This window comes from Paramacrobiotus metropolitanus, unplaced genomic scaffold (genome assembly GCF_019649055.1).
Source record: "Paramacrobiotus metropolitanus isolate TYO unplaced genomic scaffold, Prichtersi_v1.0 Parri_scaffold0000010, whole genome shotgun sequence".
In the NCBI taxonomy this organism is placed as follows: Eukaryota; Metazoa; Tardigrada; class Eutardigrada; order Parachela; family Macrobiotidae; genus Paramacrobiotus; species Paramacrobiotus metropolitanus.
Window position 1 is genome coordinate 49,537 of NW_026570230.1, and position 18,456 is coordinate 67,992.

At 41.1% G+C, this 18,456-nt stretch overlaps 2 protein-coding genes across 6 annotated transcripts; both read left to right on the top strand.

Moving 5' to 3' along the window:
- The first annotated feature begins 5,984 nt into the window (after positions 1–5,984).
- LOC129583240 (uncharacterized) lies at positions 5,985–11,408 on the top strand. Of its 2 annotated transcripts, none has more exons than XM_055474959.1 (4): positions 5,985–6,658; positions 6,841–7,039; positions 9,573–10,111; positions 10,920–11,408. In XM_055474959.1, exons 1-4 carry the CDS (start codon positions 6,605–6,607, stop codon positions 10,992–10,994), a joined length of 867 nt encoding a protein of 288 aa, XP_055330934.1. In that variant the 5' UTR covers positions 5,985–6,604; the 3' UTR covers positions 10,995–11,408. The 2 variants fall into 2 exon arrangements, with proteins under 2 accessions (XP_055330934.1, XP_055330935.1); XM_055474960.1 differs by having other exon boundaries at positions 5,986–6,741.
- An 889-nt stretch (positions 11,409–12,297) lies between these two features.
- Positions 12,298–15,458, top strand: LOC129583257 (casein kinase I-like). Of its 4 annotated transcripts, none has more exons than XM_055474986.1 (4): positions 12,298–12,497; positions 12,767–13,750; positions 14,276–14,855; positions 15,077–15,458. In XM_055474986.1, exons 2-4 carry the CDS (start codon positions 13,074–13,076, stop codon positions 15,134–15,136), a joined length of 1,317 nt encoding a protein of 438 aa, XP_055330961.1. In that variant the 5' UTR covers positions 12,298–12,497; positions 12,767–13,073; the 3' UTR covers positions 15,137–15,458. The 4 variants fall into 4 exon arrangements, with proteins under 4 accessions (XP_055330961.1, XP_055330963.1, XP_055330960.1 ...); XM_055474988.1 differs by having other exon boundaries at positions 12,846–13,750; XM_055474985.1 differs by having other exon boundaries at positions 12,298–12,486.
- Positions 15,459–18,456: the final 2,998 nt, after the last annotated feature.

Below are 18,456 nucleotides of genomic sequence, written 5' to 3' on the forward strand. Positions count from 1 at the left end.
GTAGACTCATTGCTGGCCGTGCTACTGGGGCGACGGTGTTCGTCTTCCAGTAGAATATCATCCCCAAATTCGTTTTCTGTATCTGAACTATCCCTGTGTTCAGATCCACGCATCGGGCGGCCAGAGTCATCAGCTGTTCTTTTTAGAATTTCCTGCCGTAAGTCTGTTGGCTTATTTTTCTTTTGTTTGACAGGTGCCGTTTCCTTGAGAATTTGACTCTCTGAGGACGAGCGAGGCATGGAGTGAGCCTCCGAAAATTCAACTCGTGCTTCCTGTCTGGGTCTCCGCAAAATACCAGCTGGATTACTGCCAGTAGGTAACGGTTGTTCAACAGATGATGAGAAATTCTGTGGATTGAAGAGTGAAAATTGCGGAGGACATAGCACATCTCCCGTCGCTACAGGGGGTTCCCTTTGAAAATGTCTTTCATTGCCACTATGAGTGACGCCCGGATTTCGAAATCGGAGTAGCTCCTCGGCCGCTTGTTTAAGATCATCTTCCATTTTGGTAAGTTGCTCTTGCTTTTCATACCATTGTGCCCTAAGCTGGGTGTTTTCTTCATACAACCGATTACATTTGTCCGCTTTCTCATAAGCATCTGCCTGTGCTTTATTCTTCGCCTGAGTCGCATTCTCACAATTATCACATTTTTTATTATTTTTAAAATCATTTAACTTCTTTTGAGCTTTCTTAACATTTTCCCGTTCCGTATTCAACAAGCTCTGTAACCTTTCAATTTCCTTTTGGGACAAATCATCCTTTTCCTTAGGAATATGCATCGGGCCGACCGAAGACTTATTGTTGAGCTGAACTCTCACATGCGTGAGATCCCGTTGAAGGGACTCTTCAGCGTCTTTAGCCCGCTTCTTTTCATCGTCCAAATCTTTGGTGAGTTTTGTGGACAAATTCTGCTCATCAGTCAGTTTTTTATTTGTGACTTTGTGCGCATCTTTTTCGGCGGACAAATCCCTCAGTGCTTTATTCAGTTTTTGGTCTAAATCAGCAATTTGTTTTGCTGTGTCCGGTGTTGGTTGGGCATTGAGACCATCAATTGTAGCTTTCGCACTTGAAAAATCTCTCTGAGCGTCTTCCAACTGTTTTTCCAATTTACGATTCGTGTCTGTTATGGTATCGCGCTCATCTTTCATTGCATTAAATGCGACTTCCGCATTTCTGTTGGCTTGTCTTAAACCATGCAGATTATCATTCGCAATGCGTATTTCGTTGGCCAATCTGTCATTTTCTATTTGTTCATTTTCAAATTTAATACGCATTTCATTGAAATCGTTTTGGAATTTCAATTTTTCATTTCGTTCCGCATCGACGCGAGCGTCTAACGACACTGTATTACCCATTTCATCAACTTTTGATTTTGTAGATGCGATGAGCGTGCGGAGGCTTTGGATCAATACGGGCATAGTTTGCCGAACTATCAAGCCCACGTCCTGGTCAGTTTCTGCCGCAGCTAACTGCTCATCTACTTCCCTAGCTTGAGTAAGAAAGTCCTCATCTGGTTGTTCAAAATCCTTTTCCGACACAAAGCTATGTAATTTTAGTTGTGCCGGGTGGAATGTCATTGTTCCACCGCGAATACTTTTACTTGCTCTTGTTTCAGATCCCTCGGAGATATCCGCTTTATCCGCAGCCGACAGCGCTATCAAGTTATTGTCCGACTGGGACGACTGGGGTTCTGTCTGGCTCTCGGCCACGCTTGGAGTTTCCGATATGGGTTCATCCAGTATCGCACCGGATGCCTGGGCTGGAATTCTCTCCTTGGCACCGCGCGTGACGCGCTCATTTGCTGCCTGTTTTTTTGGAGTTTTTCCGGTTGCTTTTGACGCTGTAAGTGCGGCTTGGGCCGCCTCTCTTCGTCTATTCAAATCTTCCGTGTATTCTGGCAGCCACCTATTTGCATCCTGCAAAGCCGCTTTAAACTGCTCATCCGTGATGTCCAGGTAAGCTTCAGGGATACATCCCTCGTACTCAATCCAAGGTTTAAAATGTGTTGGTAATCTCGTTTTGGAATTTAAGTACCGTCTGATTTCCTGGTAGTCAATCCATGACTTTCCACAGAATGCATCTGGTGCTTCTGGTGGTTCAACGTTAAGAGCAAAGTACATCAAATTCAACGGAATTTCTTTTGCGTTGAATTTGAACCTTGTCTGAGCTCTCGACCCATCGTACGCCCCAATAATCACTTTATTATCTGGGATTTTACGCGGTGGTGGGCGATTTCTAGGAATCGGACCGCCCGACATTTTGCCTTTATTTTAAAATTAACCTTTGCGGCTAATTAAAATATTATATACAGCAGCGATTGTGCTACCGTTTCCGACAAATACCGTTATTGCTATTGTGCAATAACAATCACGTCCCAATCCTCCTTTGAGGTTTGAATTGTTCAGTGATAGTTTAAAGGCAGTCGACCTTTGCGGTTTCGACTGCAACAAATTCGAAAATTACACTGCTGCACTTTGCGTGCTACTGTAATTTAAAATTCACAGGTCAATCACCGTTTGCCGGTGTTTACCTTTTTTCACGGTCAACTCTCTCTAGCTGCTGATTTTGGCTACCGCTTGCGGCTTGCCTTTATCAGTCTTGCTGGAGATCGTTATCTCACCTGGCCAATGACAATGGCTCGGTGCTCACTATCTGATTTATCTGCAGGCCAGGTGCACTGACACTGCTGATTACGCTTTATTCACCGCGGTTACTGCTTTGCGCAGACAACCCGGAAATTACCCACACCAGACTGAACTTTTCAACACAGCCGACCTTTAAGGTTTCGACTGTTTAATCCTACGGTCCAACTTAATTAAATTTAATTTAATTGGCGAGGAAGCTCACCAGTGAGGAAGCTCACAATTGCGAGGAAGCTCGCTAAAAATAAATTAACTAGGCCAGATCAGGAACGCTGACCTCCTTCGGCGTACCTTTGCGGTTCGACGCCTTTCAAAACGGACCACTTCTACAGTAAATTACCATCAAACTTTCCACCAATAATTTTGTTACATCGGGAAAATTAAAAGACACCGGTGGGCGCCATGTCGTGTATAAGCGTTCACGCCGGTTAAGGCTCCATGAACAATCTTTACTCTTCCACGCCTGTAATTGTCAGTCGGTAGGCACTCGTACTCTCAAACTGTAACAGAAGAACTATGGTGGAAATAAGACGAACGATTCAGGAACACGGGAACTCAGGAATCCCTCAGGAACGAGCTAACCACAACTTCCGGTCGTAAGTCCTGTGAGGATCGGCAAGAGCTAGGACAATTGTGTCACGAGCAAACCTGTATACTAAGCGATAATCCGGGAACAACTATGCACTTCAGTAGGAACAAGTATTGCTGTCTCTTTATCCAATTCACATCACAGTTCACAACGCTAGGAAATTGTAATTAGAAGCAGTCTCAGAAGTAAATCTCAGACTACTGATTCCGATATTAGAAGTAACAAGAACTTATATAGACTTCGAGTTATGACATCATATACACCGCTAGTAAAAGAGAACAGCAAATCACAGAAGAGATTGACTAGATTATCGGTTATGTTGCAGGTGGAAGGCGGACAGTCAGCATCCGTACGTACATCCGGCGTGTGATCCTACTCCCACACGTCACACCTGTTGTTCCACGAGCAGTCGCTGTCGTTGATCTTAACCAACGGAAGCCAGATTCCGAGCAGGGATTGTCCATATACTTGTGTCCTTTTGCAATGCTGATGCTTGCTCACAGTCACTGCTGCGGCTGTCGTTAACTGAATTTCGACCGGTACACCGACTTCCCGATAACTACAGCCAAAACTACATGTATGTTGGTAATTAGCATCATTAAGCCGAACGTGAGGAAGGTGCTAGCGGTGGATCTAGCATAAAAGAAAATAATGTCTCCAAAGTTGTTCTCCATGTCCGCGGAACCATGGTTGTTGGACCCAGCTGGAATCTCGGCCAGAGCTTGCAACATTACGACACAGCCCGCGATTAGTGCGACTGCATTTAGAAATGAGACGCAACAGAAAACCAGAGCAAAAATACTGGCGCACGGACTCAGCTTACGGGAGCTGGAGCTGACGGCGGCACTCAAGGAGGCAACGGCGATCAGCAGCATCGACACCCCACAACAAATCTGCTGGCTTCCCAAGGAGACAAAAATCCTGTTATCAAGTGACATTTGATAATTTGGATTCCTTCCGGCCAAATAAATTTAAGTTCACGTCTTTCCGGTGTGCTGCTTACTTAGCACGCTGGCATCCGGTGATATTCCCATTACCCGCGATAAACTTACGGAATGGTCGAAAGAGCGAACGACGATATTACATATGTATATATACGTTTCGGTTTAATTAAAAATTTTCAAAACCAAACATAGCTAGTTGCTTTTTGTGGGAATGCCGGTGTCAATTAGGATAAAAAAATATCTAAGAAGATCGGACCTTCTGCAACTGCCACATTGCGCAAACTGCATATAAAACTAATATTGTTTTTTAAAACATGCCTTAAATACGCGATGTATCTGTAGCATAATAGGTCGGCTAATAAATCGACTGTGTTACCGACAAAAACTGTCAGTTAATGCCACGAAACCTGAGGTATGTTTTGCTTGACCGGAACCAAAACAATTGCTTGGATGCAAGCAATAGCGGTATAAAAAAATACAGTACGAGTACGGAAAATACATAAATCGTATATGCTTTACCCTTGCTGACGAAACAAAGCGAGCATTAGTTTTCAAGAAAATACTCTGTATACGTCAAATCTTGAATAACGGAATGCATACAACCGGCAACAACTTCAGGAACTGCTCACTGGGACTGATCAAGAGAAGTATCTTTAGGTGTAAGAATGGAAGCGCTTCCGCAAACTGAACTGCTTATTTATTTAGTATTAATTGTTTTCGAATATGTAGTAAACCGAGATTTATTAAATACCAGTATACACCGCATACACCAGCTTCGACCAATCAAAAAACGCAAAACGCAATGTTCAATATCAAACCGCTAGAACCTTTCTTTGATTTAGAGGCATTGAGCGCAAATATTTTGTGATGCAATAATTTGCGTTGTCAGTTATATTCTATGGTTTGGATAAGTTTTCCGCGCAATTAATTTTTTTTAACTCTGTGCATAGTACATGGCATAGTGCTTTATAGCTAACAATAAGTAAACGGCTATAAGACAGGAAATATCTCAGAAACCTTTCGAAGATGCAACCGCTTCGGTTGCTTGACCAACAGAAATAATCGGACAAAAAGCACGAGCGCGATCAGGTTACGATAACCACTCGAGCTGTAACAGATCACTTGCAAATAATTGATTTTGTATCGAAACATTCACGCTATCGATTCATATGAGTACGAGGATTACGCAGGCGTTGATATGATTTTGAGGTGACTGATAAGCTAAATGATACGTACATAAGTGCCACACCAATTAACAAGTCTATTAAATTATTATTATGTACGCCTGCACAAACTTTGTTGAAATATCTCTAACTTGCAAAATCTGATGTGGCCGAATGGCCAGATGAATAACCGTACAAGCTCACAATCAGTTATATTAGCAGTGCAGCGACAAAGTTTTTAAAAAGCTACACTGCGCTTCGGCGATGATTTTTGCAAGCATAGTAAAAGCAATTTTTTGCTGATCCGCCAAGTGCATTTGATTACTGTGAAATTAAACTGGGTACCGAAACATCCCTCTAAACATAAAAAATCTGGCTTCCTGTCAGTGCCGGCTTCCGGGTTATGCAGCAGTTCACTGGGCTGGATCGAGTGACGTGCTGCAGTTACTGTATTGTTAATCTTGGCAGGTCCATGTACACATTTCTGAATACTTCCGCGCGGCATATCATAGCCTTCTGCAAACTGGTCCATTGAAGCTGTCAAAAATGTCATGATATCCATTCGGTTTGACATGTAAAAATTTGTTGGTCTTCCCTTTCTGTACATTAGTATTTGCAGTTTTGGCGAAAACCTACGAGTAGTATCTTCGTTGCCGGGTATCAGTTTTTTAATGCTATTTATTTTCGGCTGCGATACGTGAATGTGAAATTGGCTGGTTTGCATTAATTAATCAATGAAACGTCATGTTCGTTCAGCTAATCGTGACGTTAACGCAGCCGATGAATAAAACTGGGATGAGTAGATCAGATTTTCATTAATACTGACCGGAAATGCACAGCATTTTAATGATCGCCGCTTAACTGCCGACGCGATCTCCCGATGAAAACGCTTAAATGGCCATAGCGCGCTTATCAGCTTTAATCGGCTCGGCACAGGCTGTTGTTGGAGGGAAGTGCGAACGGCGAAGGCGCATTACGGGGCACTCAAATGTCGGAATATTTATTTGGAAGGTTTTCAAGCGACATAAAGTAAACTTTGGTCAGCAAACGATAAATCACGTTTTTTATGCATCCGTTTTTCTATTGCGAATTATGCTGCCGTGAAGCGAGTGCGCGCGCGGTGCGACCGATCGCATGCCGGTAGGACAACTGTTTGCACGGCCCGCGCGCGATATATGCGGGCTGCTGTATTATACCGGGCGTCCATATATCGAAGAAGCATAAAACCGTAAACCCGTTGATCGATGCTTAAGTGGCGTAACTGATATGCCGCCGCTTATTCGATCACCACGGCAATATTTCCACTGGCTGCTGGAGTGTGTAAGTTACAAACAAGTGCGGTTTTTACTCAAGACAGTTTTTTTCCCTTTTGACGCTTAAGAGCAGTATCTGTATTCCATAAGGTAACCCCTATGGCACAAGTGTGCTCGGAGCAAGAGCGCATCAAATGACATAATAAACCATCGGTCTGTACTTGAGAATTAGCGCATTGTTGGCCGTAGTTGACGATTGACGTGCTGCGACGTTGTGGTGCGATCATCAATTCCTTACTCCCAAAAATGGATCGTAATGCACGCTCCAATGGAATTCTGTCCACACCGTCGCAGGAATTCGACCTTTTTGCTTGTCTGAAAGCACTGGGAATATTGGGACTTCTTGAAGCTGTTCTTGGATTAACCTGCTTATGCACGGAAATTGCCGGTATGTTCAAATAAAAATGTCCAACTGGTATTGTCGGTTACACCAATCATAACCGCTAGCTATAGCTAATAAAGTTTTATAGAGGATAAAAATTAATTCGAGCTTAATTACTTTTAACAAAAAGCTGCACGCTAATCAGTTTGTAAACAGATGACTGTCCAAACAGGTTTGGCAGATTACATGAACTTACACAATCCGTATTTGTCTTGAATTGAATTAATGAAATCGATCCACACATTACAACTGTTCCAGTTGATTTTAGTTTATTTATTCGCTTAAATCCTTGAGAGAATTGCGATCGCAGTATGACCAACAGAGAAGCGTATAGGGTGTACAACAAATCCGATTCTTCTCGTTAGTTAACGAAAATCCAAAATCCAAATAACGTGATCAAAAATTGCGCGTATTTGTAGATTGTAGGTAAAGTAGTTCCAATAACGAAAGATTATGTTAACATTTTGTTCGGCACCTCATACAAACCCACCACAAAATTCAATCAGTATTTTCTCCAACATAATTCATCATTCTCTTAATTACGAGCAGCAGCTTGGTCATACACTGGCACACTTTTTACGGTTCGTTGTCCCTGCGGTTCGCCTCTGTGGTATGTCGCATTTGCGTATGCTGGGAAAATGTTTTATTTGCATTAAGCCGCTCATTTACTGGTCCTGTGCACGAGGGACATTAACAAAGAATGCACACCAACTTCCAGTCTAATCGTGCCGCTGCGCATCCGGAAATTCTTTTAACTCTGGATGGCGGCTCGTGAGCGCCGTGCAAATTAAGCAGAAGGTCAAGGTTACTCACTGTGCCTAATCAATATTTCCCCTTCTTTAAGCATGATGGTGACATATATAGAGTGCCGCTAAGAGCAAAGATTCTCCCGCTTAGCGACTTCCAAAGCCCTGCTGAGAATTTTTTATTAACAGAAAATAGTCGTTCCGGTGTCATGACAGCTCATTTTCTTCCGCCCTCTCTGGATCAACCAGATGGGAATTCCATATTTTTTGCAGTAATCGATGTGAATCAGACGGCATTATGTCGGCCTGTTGGCCGTTCAATGTATTGTTGACGCGATATGTCCACAAATATTACTCATGCCCTAAAGCAGCATTTGACAATTATGGCAACCTGCCACTCCTCAATTAAGTAAAGTAATGTGCGTTTATGTGGCTTACATTCCCTGAAACACCAGCCTACGATGCTTGCAAATCAAATTTACGAATAACGGAGAACATATTATTAATGACGAACCAGACAATGAGCAGATTGACGGAGCCTTTCAAATATTTTATGAGTATTAATTAATAAGTATTAGTGATGAATAAACCCATTTTCGGTTAATTGACATTAGATTTCGATAATTATTATTTTTCATACTGAAATGGTTTGATATTGATTTAACGGCGGAAACTTTTGACTGGAATCTGTTGCGCTGCTTTGAAACCGCAAAGCATTCCGAAAGAATGCTGGAATTATTTGCTAATTTATTAATACGGACTGGCTGAAGCTTGAACGCAATTGATTGTATCAAAGTCGGTACCTCGAGGTCCGATCACCTGCACATGTGCTTCGATACTACAAAATTGCAAATGTGGGTAGTTTGTCTGGCATACACAATACGATTACAAAATGCTTTCCTGGCAAGGTTATCGCATTGTTTTACGCAGCGTCAACCTTTTCATTCTGCAAGGAGTGAATTTATGCCTTAGGCAATATCGTCGGTGTAGCATTTGATACTTTTGTAGCAATATCGCTCTTGACATTTACCGGCTGAGAATTTGAGAACACAAAATCGATACCTGAAAGGAAAAATTTGTCCCAATTATCCAAGTAAAAATGCCGCTAATTTTTTAAACAATCTGGAATATCAAGTGCAAACCCGACTAACTCCAGCTCAAACACTTTACAATTTGCCTTCTTAATAATGAATTAGTTTTGTACATTGTTAGTTAATGTACACTTCTGCAATAAGTAAATGCATAATATTAAAATGAAACATAATCACTCGAATCTTCGCTATAAATTAAAATGAGAAATAATTTATTGTTCAGCCTTTTTTTCTGAAAACGTACCGTTAATGCGCAGTCCGGACGTACAATACACCAGTAGCTCGTATAATTAATTTTATTATTACTGCTTATAGATTTCTGCCGTCAGATTATATTATTGTACAAACAACTTTATTGCACAAAATCTGCATGAACAACAATCTACATGCAGTAGTAATGAGAACACAACTTAAACCGTAATATATCGTAACTGAAATCAAGGACATGTAAGAAACAGTTAAGAAAGTACTGCATTTTTCCGATATGAGAAAGACACTTTTAATTGTTTTTGTTAATAACAAGTAAATGCTTATATATTTTATGTTACGAGTACTACTTATAAAGTTGTATGCATATAATATTATTGTAAAAATGTTTCTATTCGTATACAGTATACGGAGATTATAAGGACATTTGAATGTTTGATGCATATACACGTACCGAGGCATGGGTATTACTTACCGTGATTGTGTTTGTGTTAGGTTTCACATTTCGGTATGAACTTCACCGTCCATACGCATTAGAAGCTGCGGGTATATTAATCGCCTTAAATACCATGTTTACTGGATTGTGGGGATTTCTGACCAAGCTGGAATTAGTGACGGCCCGAGCGCGGCACTGTATGCTACTGTTGGGCATATCGTTTACACTGGTATCTGGAGCAGAAATATTTGCCATGCTGATGTTATCCCTGAATTGCGCCCGGTCAAACTATTACGCCTATCATAACAGCACGCGGAGTGTCAATGATGTTACTGATTTATATGAAAAGCGCCATGAACACGACGTCAGCGGTATCATGCTGGCCACGAAAGAGGAATATTTCCTGCTTTTTGTCTTGCGAACGATGGATGCGGTATTGTACTTCGTTCTGGGATTTTTATTTCTGGCCACGTTTCTACTTATATGCCGTAATCTGCGACGGATACAGAAACGCGGCTACGGTTTCTTCCCTAATTACCGTACGGCCAGGGAAGGGCGGACATTTTTTGGAAAAAAGAAAAGCGTCAGATTTAACGAGGTATCCATGCTCGTAACATACGTAGCGCCATGTGCGATTATTACTCCCCGACTCCCAGCGGGAAAGATTCACTATAGAACAGAACAGAAAGATGACACACGCGAATCATTGTGCGTGTGAAGAAATTTGACACACAGCGATCAATTGGATAATTAATTGTGCATACTGGCCTAGCGCCTGGATTATAGGACGACCGTATTTTTTTGCTGAGTACAGGAAATCGATTGACACATTAAGTAGAAAATCCAGACGCGCTTGCTGATTTGGCCGTAATGATTGCAAATTGCAAATGCGTTTGTGTGCTTTCCAATTACAAAAGAAAAGACTCAATAGCCTTGTTTTTAAAAACTTTAAGAAAATAATAAAAACGTATCAATAAACCAGTGTACGCAAATTTTTATATAGTATACGAATACTTTTACCCAAAAAAAAACCAAAACAGAAAATTTGACGCATAAACTACGAAACAACATTACATAGGCACATACTACTCGGGTAACTATATATTATACTGTAGTTACCCTAGTACTCTGTAGTATGTGCCTATGTAATGTTATTTCGTAGTTTATGTTTTCGTAGCTATAGATCATATTTAGGAAAACCCATTAATATCGGTATGCGCCAAAATCAGCTCTCATATCATATACAGCTCTCGTATCTCTCTGTAGTACATATTTTACTGTATAAAATAGACTAGTGCGCACTAAAATACAATGTTGGAGTATTATCACAGGTTAATTGCAGCTTTGGACAAGACTTACATACTTATTAATTTTATCTAATACGTTTTTGGCTTTTTGCTTATAAGAATGGAGAGCGGGCAGTGACGGATCCTGACGGTTCACAGTGGATATTAGCCACGCCAAGCAATCAACAGGAGTGAAAATCACAGCTCCGGAAACGCTTCTGGCAGACAGTATTACATAGCAAACAGACCAATGCCGACATCGTGATTGCCGATGGATAGTTAGCGCAACAGCGATCCCGGTAAAAAGATTTTCCAACGCGGTGCACCAAGATACGGGCTTCATGCTGCTTGGATACGTAAAGGACAGTGTCATAGTTATTGTGTTGATTTCCAGGTTTGCCGTATTTATCCATCCATTGTTGACCTTTGTTTCTGAATTTGTGATACTTATATAGCTGATGTAAGTATAATTTGTTTATGAAAGTTTCCAATACAGGCGTTTTTGTTTTTCTGGTTTGTTCCATTTTGGTACCCGTACTTCTTTTTGTACCATATACACATTTATAATATGCCGCGTGTCTTTCACAAGAATAAACGTTTTTTTATTTGATACAATAGGACTAGGTTACCTACAAGTACAAATACGTAGAAAAAAACCATGAAAAGCACCCTTGGAACAGGTAATACATCAAAATTGATTCAAAATCTGCTACATAAAAAAACTTTTCCGCTTTCCGTTCTGTTGGGCTCACCGAGAAACCTGCGACCCGACGTTGTCCAAAAAATAATCGATGAGTCTTGATTAAATGGAAAACGAGACAACTCTTGCACAGCACTCGTTTACTTCACAATTACTAACAATACTACTACACAAAATCTTCTCAACGGCTACAGGTCCATACAAATAACCCTAAAGTAAGTATCAGTTAATACTTAATAAAATTATTATGAGAATTTGTTATAAGGAAAACGTACGAGTACGATCGTACGTGATATCTCTGCTATGGTAAATCAGACCTAGCAACGACAGACTTATGGAATCAGACAATTAAGCATTCATTACGAACTCAGTAGTTTTTGTTTAATTCGCGAAACGGGAATTCATGGTTTCAGCATAGCCGCCATAGCCGAAAAGCGAAGCCATAACTCTATTGACAATTTTTACGATGTTCCGACAAAGTACAAAGTATATACTGCTCTGCTGCTCTCTTTCACAGAACCAGTAGAAAAACATTTTTGAGCATATAATTTCTAATCAGTCTTATTTTTTCAGCATTATAAGACCATTTTGTTCACAAACTGAGATTTGTCGGCAGCTGGTATAAAATTGTGCCACTTCAGTGAATTGTCAAGAGTTTTGTTGCACTGCGTTTCCGCTTTACACACAAACTCATAAGAAGTCGCAACACATTATGTTATTCTGCTGTTCTAAACATAACTCAGCAAATGTTGACTGCAATTATCAGATAAAATCGGCCACGAGTGGTCCGCAGACTATCTTTCATAAAAAGATCACAATCGTCGAATTTTCTTTGAAGCGCCAAGCTATGTATCTGTGCACCGGCTTTTCATGTTATTGTATCTGTAAATAGACTTATGGCATTTAATTATTATTGATTATGAGTGTTTCTGCGCATGTTAAGTAGAAACTGATACGTTTTACCTGACGATCGAACGGGCTAACATGGTAATCACTGAGTACGTAAAAGTTTTAGTAAGCGGTTATATCTGTACGTTGGTCTTTGCTAGAGCATTAAGTACTTTCATTTGCGGAGAATCAATTTTTTTCGGCGTATCTGTATGTGTATTCAAGCGGTTAATATAATAATTATTATTGTGTATAAGTCACCGTGTTAAGTAAGTACAAGTACTTTACTACTAAAATTTAATTACAGTACAATAAGTATACGAGTACAGCTTATGGTAAGTAAATTTACGCGTACTATCGCTTTTATTTTTTTTCACAGCTTATCCCCACTGTCTAGACTCAGACATTTTGGCCTAACTAATAATAATACATAATTGCCTATTGTTGCTATGGAGTAGTCCGACGTCTGGGAGAAGTACGGAATTCCACGGAATCTGAGTGTTGGCTCTGCGATGAAATCAAAGTATATGTAGAATGCCTAGGCGAAAATGTCGTTGTCATCCGTACCGAAATCTTGGTCCTCCTCCCAACTGAATATGGCCAAATTTCTGATAAGGAGCGAAGTACGCTGCGGCGGCGGAGGATGTCATCCTAGCTGAGACTGCCTCCCGGTCGCCGTCCGGGAGATGGCACTTCCGGCGGCTGACTCTCCTACAATGCTGCTCTCCCCTTCCGCACCGCTTCCGTGTTCACGCGTCACGGGACGCAGTGCCTGTCAGGTGCATGGGCCGCCCCTGGGGGGCTGCACACAATCCGTGGCGTCCGATGAAAATACAAAAGATGACCTTTTGGGAGCATTTATCGGCCACATGTACCTAATCGGGCATATTATTGGCAAGGGCAGTTTTGGAACGATACGCCTGTGTAATTCGGGACGTCCCAAACATTTTGTAGTGGCCAAGATTGAGCAGCGTCGGCCGGGTCGGAAGTGCCGCTTGGCGGATGAATTTAATATCCTCCAGGAGATTCGGGGTGCGGGTGGATTCCCCAAAGTGCACTACTACTGCGAGGTGGACGCCAGTAATGTGATAGTGCTGGATATGTTGGGACCCACACTGGATGACCTTTTGACCAGGGTGGGAGGGACGTTCAGTAAGAAGACGATGGCGTTGATTGGACTGCAGCTGATGGATCGATTGGAGTTTCTGCATTCACGGAATATTTTGTATCGGGACGTGAAGGGGGAAAATTTGCTTATTGGGCTGTATGACCATCATAATCGGATACATATTGTGGATTTTGGTTTATGTCGTCACGCATTTAAGGAAGATGGCCAAGGGTATACTCCTGTTGGAACCCCGCGGTACGATAAAAACCAACGTTGAGCTATAGCAGTGAATATATTTTCAAATAAAATAAAAAATTAAAAACTCAGCAGCTGTAAACATGTAAAATCCTAATCCTATAATATTTTTTATGCTTTTTCCACGCGTGCATACTTCACAATAGCTAGAGTTACGCGTATTGTACACCTTCGGATTACGGTATCTTGCTCTAATTTAATAATCGCGCTGCACAGCTACAGAATACAGTACGAGTACCATAGACGGTAAATCGTTAAATTAAAATTAGGTATTGCACCTATACAATGTACTAAGTAATACAAATTTAGCGTTCTGTACATGTAAGAGGTCCACACGCTACAATAATTTTTGGCGCTAAGAATAATACAATTTATTTTCTCGTAAACTGGCTCACCTGTATAACTCTCGGGTTTTCTCGCAATTCTTTGCTTTCTACTGCATTAGCTCCAATGGTTTCTGGAGAATTAACATGCATTTACAGTATTTAATTTGTATTTATTTAGTTTTGTTTTTTGCCTTTTCAGATACATGAGTTTAGCAACGCATGCCGGTCGGGCTTCGACGTACCGCGACGACGTGGAATCAGTCGGGTATTTACTGGTGTATTTCGTTTTGGGCCGACTTCCATGGCAAGGTATGCCGGCAGCCAGTACCGACACGAAAATCGCCATGATTGCCAATAAGAAAATGAATACATCCTTAAAAGAACTATGCAACGGCATTGCTCCGCAGATGCGCGAATATCTTCAGGCCGCACGCCAGTTAGAATTTAACCAGTTCCCGGACTATGGATACTTTCGTGGACTGCTCAAGACCATCTTGAAGACATCCGTCAACGACAACGAACGCTTCTTTGACTGGCAGAAGCCGGGTATCAAGCTGACAGTGTCGCCGAAACACACGTATCCCACTGCGCTCAGCGTTAAGCATGATGTCGATGAGCAGAATGTGGTGGATCTGCGAGTGCCCACGCGGGAAATATCGGCAGCCAACAGCTTCGAAACACGCTTCAAGAAAGTGCTAAGAACAAAAGCGGTCGGCAAATTGTCCAATCCGGAAGTCAATAAAGAGCTGCACACTCCGGACTCGTTGCAAAGGAGAAAGGTAGAAAAGCCGCTACAAATGATACTTGCGTGTACCTACGTACATTAAGATAACATAATAATTTGAGAACGTATATATTGTGCATTACATTTACATCAGTATAAATATAAATTTGTTAGTCTACTCGCAGTAGTGCGCCGTTAAGTGTTTTTCTGATATTTTTAAATGATGTTTAAATGAGATAATAATTTTTTAACTGTAAATAATTAGTTACTCTACAGAATACCATTGGCCAAAACGTACGCCAAAGTGGACGAGAAACAAGGACCACCAGAAGTTAATAACTCCGGATTGTTGCCGACGATTTTCACGAAATCCCATTTTTACCACATCATCCATTTTGTAGTTTTGTTTTCATTTAGTAGTCTCCTTTCCTTTTTTAATTTTTCTTGTTGTTAGAATTGGAATGGTCGTTATTGTATGTTGAGTCAGTAAATTTATCATGAAGTGTTATCAAAGGAATGAGATATTGAGATTTTTATTTGTGATGGATTTCAGATCTAATTGCAACCTTTAATTTTCTTATTTTCAAGATTATTTATTCAATTAATGTGTATCGATCAAAGTACTTAAATGTTTGGGACATTAATAAACAAGCAGGTGTCATTAAGTGCTTCTAACCGAAGCTCGGTGGCATTTTAAGTTGGGGATCCATGAACCGTTTTTCAAATGAAAAAGTTCTATCGCATGAATCGGCAGTTTATAAATGTGAAATACATCCGACAGTACAGTAATAGTTTGGGACTTTGGGTATGGATCTCATCAAACATTTAATAGTATCGCCGCAGCGCTGGCGATTGCACAATCACTTTTTATGTGCACAGCACTTCGCAATGACCTTTTAATCGTTCAACTTGGAAGACAACTTTGTTGATCCAGTTCGGCCTATCGCTAAACACACGTTTGTCCTGCCGCCTGGCGCGAGTCCATATATGTATAGATTGCGATAGGGGTGCGCAGCATTTACTTTGACGATACTTGCATTTTCTGGGGTAAAACAAGCTAATTGTTGCATACCGCTGGTAAATTAATATGTTATGCTGCGGAATTAGCTGAGCATTACCGCGTGATACCACTTGTTCGGCAGATGATTGCAGTTTGATAATTCCTGTTTGTATTAGCCGATGGCTGGTTAGACCTTATCGCGACATGCCGCTTATCTTTCATTACCGATGCATATATACATTGTCTGGAAACGTATAAAAATAGCTCAGGATACATAAGGTTTCAGACATTTTAGCTAATTGTAAGACACTCTTTCTTCCGATTTATGTGCAACAGTAATTCGCAAGTTTAAATATACAAAACTGAAGTAACTAAAATGATAACCTAGAGGATTACGTAATCATATTCACTGATTTTGAAATTTCTTTAGCTTTCTGAACCGGCCGTTAAATAAGTTAATGGGCGTTTCAGTGAATTATCAGAGCTACATGAAGAAACAACATGCAAGAAAGGCCGCACAAAAAATTCGCAGTTTTACTGCCTAAACAATCTATAGCACAAGTCGCTTTTGACGACCTTTGATACTAGCTTGAGATATCTTTTATCCAAACAAAAGATGACTACAGATGGATTATTCAAAAATCTAGTGTTTTGCCAAGCATCACAAACGCACTTAATTTCAAACCTTCATTTTTCAAATTTATTTTAACGCAGATTACTGTTAACTACGTCAACGGAAGGCACACGCATGCAAAGAATTTGTCACGCCGGTCTGTTGTCTGGTACAAACTGTACATTCGTTTTTAAGACTGTATCGTTTGAGCACGGTTTCCGCCCAATTGATGCAGCTGATTATACCAGTTGCGGCGATACTGATCGCAAGAGAAAAAGGTCTTCGCAGATTTCGCGGAACATGACTGGAGGATTTTTAAGCCGGCTGTACGAGCGCCGCAGCCGCAGTGTGTGTTTTCTGTATGCCTATAATTTCTCTCTTTCTCTGTTTCGCTCTGCAGTCACAGTTATGAGACGCCATTTCTAGCCACGTCGACACGCAGCCAACCAAATTTGGTTGGCTCTCCATTTTAACCTCGAGCAGTGCAGTGTGTTCCGCGGTCGGAATCTAAATATTTTACTTAGGCGCATCCGTGTGTACCGAGCCAGCCACTCTCAGTTTACCCAGTCTTATCATTTTCCATTCTCCAGCAATTAGAGTACCTTTCACTATCGCGCAGAATGATAAATCGACCCCTTCACAGTTTTAATACACAGGGATCGTGTCCAACAAAATTTATATCCACTTAACCTGTTAGACTCCGTATCGGTTACTGTGTACATTTTGTAGTCACCGGACCTCAGTTTACGCTGCTCCGGTCGACGCTATAAATTCCCCTATCGGAAGTTTCATTTTTGCCGCTGAGTTAATCGACACAACTTGTGCGCACTTGTAAGTCGCTGCTGTATAACACAATAATTATGGCTTTGTTATCGCTACTTGTCCATTTTAGCCGGTATTTAATTGCAGTTTACGGCGACAGTTTCGAGCGGTTTAAACGGCCGGTTGATTGTTCCTGCATACACACACGGAGCTTCAAAGTGAGTTGGAAAGCTAGGCTTGACACAGAGGAATGTCTCGAAGATGCCGCTTCGATTCCTTATTACTGTTGCCAGATCTACCTCTTCCAGCTCACTCTGGCTCCAGTGATTCCGTGGCTGAATGATTATTGTTGGGATGGACGCGAGTTGCGTTTATGCCGCAATGGCGGTAAAGGTCATCGCTCCTTAGCAGCCTGGAGTGAAGGGTGACTGGGAGGTAGTGGTTTCCCTTGTCACTTTGACGCAACTCTGAAAGTGAGATTCCACTCCTCCAAGTCATTCTTGTCCAGCGAACACCACCGCAATACGAGGAATTCCATTTATGCGGAGTTTCAATGTAAGTATAACATCCTTGGTTTAAAATTTCCTGTATCATTCTAGCTCTATTTTAATCCTTCGTATAAACGGCACTGAGGATACACCTGCAGTATCGTAATTACAACTAATTCTGGTTTCGATTCGTGTTCACTTGGGTATTTTTATGGCAAGTACAGCTATATAAAATGTTATAACAGTCATAAAGTAACGGATGGTATGTAATAATTTGTTCCTTCTGACTCATCTTTTGCCTTTCATACCTTATTTGACTTTTGACATAATGCAAACTTTTAACCACCATTGCCATGTTCTAATAGACGGGAAAAGTCCATAGGTCACCGTGCTGTGCTTGTCGGCTGCAAAACGCTTGCGCTCTGGTAACCAACGTTCACGTCTCTTAAATCCATTTATATGTATTACGTAAAAGAAGCCGCCCTATGGAAACATAAAATGGCGTAGTGGGTTCCTCATATGTTGTTAGAAACTGGCAGTTTACTTCGCCAATAGGCTCAGTAACAAAATCGTAATTTTACGGAGCGGCAAATCTACCGCGTTGCAACGGAATGCTGCTTATCTTTGTTAAACTTTACTACCGCAAATTTTTAACGTGCACAATTTTGAAAATGTTGCCTTTGAATGCTGTTTTTTGTATAATTCTGTAAATATTGACTTGTGCAAAGAGATTTTTCAGGTTTTCAACTGCCTCTTCGACAATAAGTTATGAACTATAGTTTGGAATTATAGT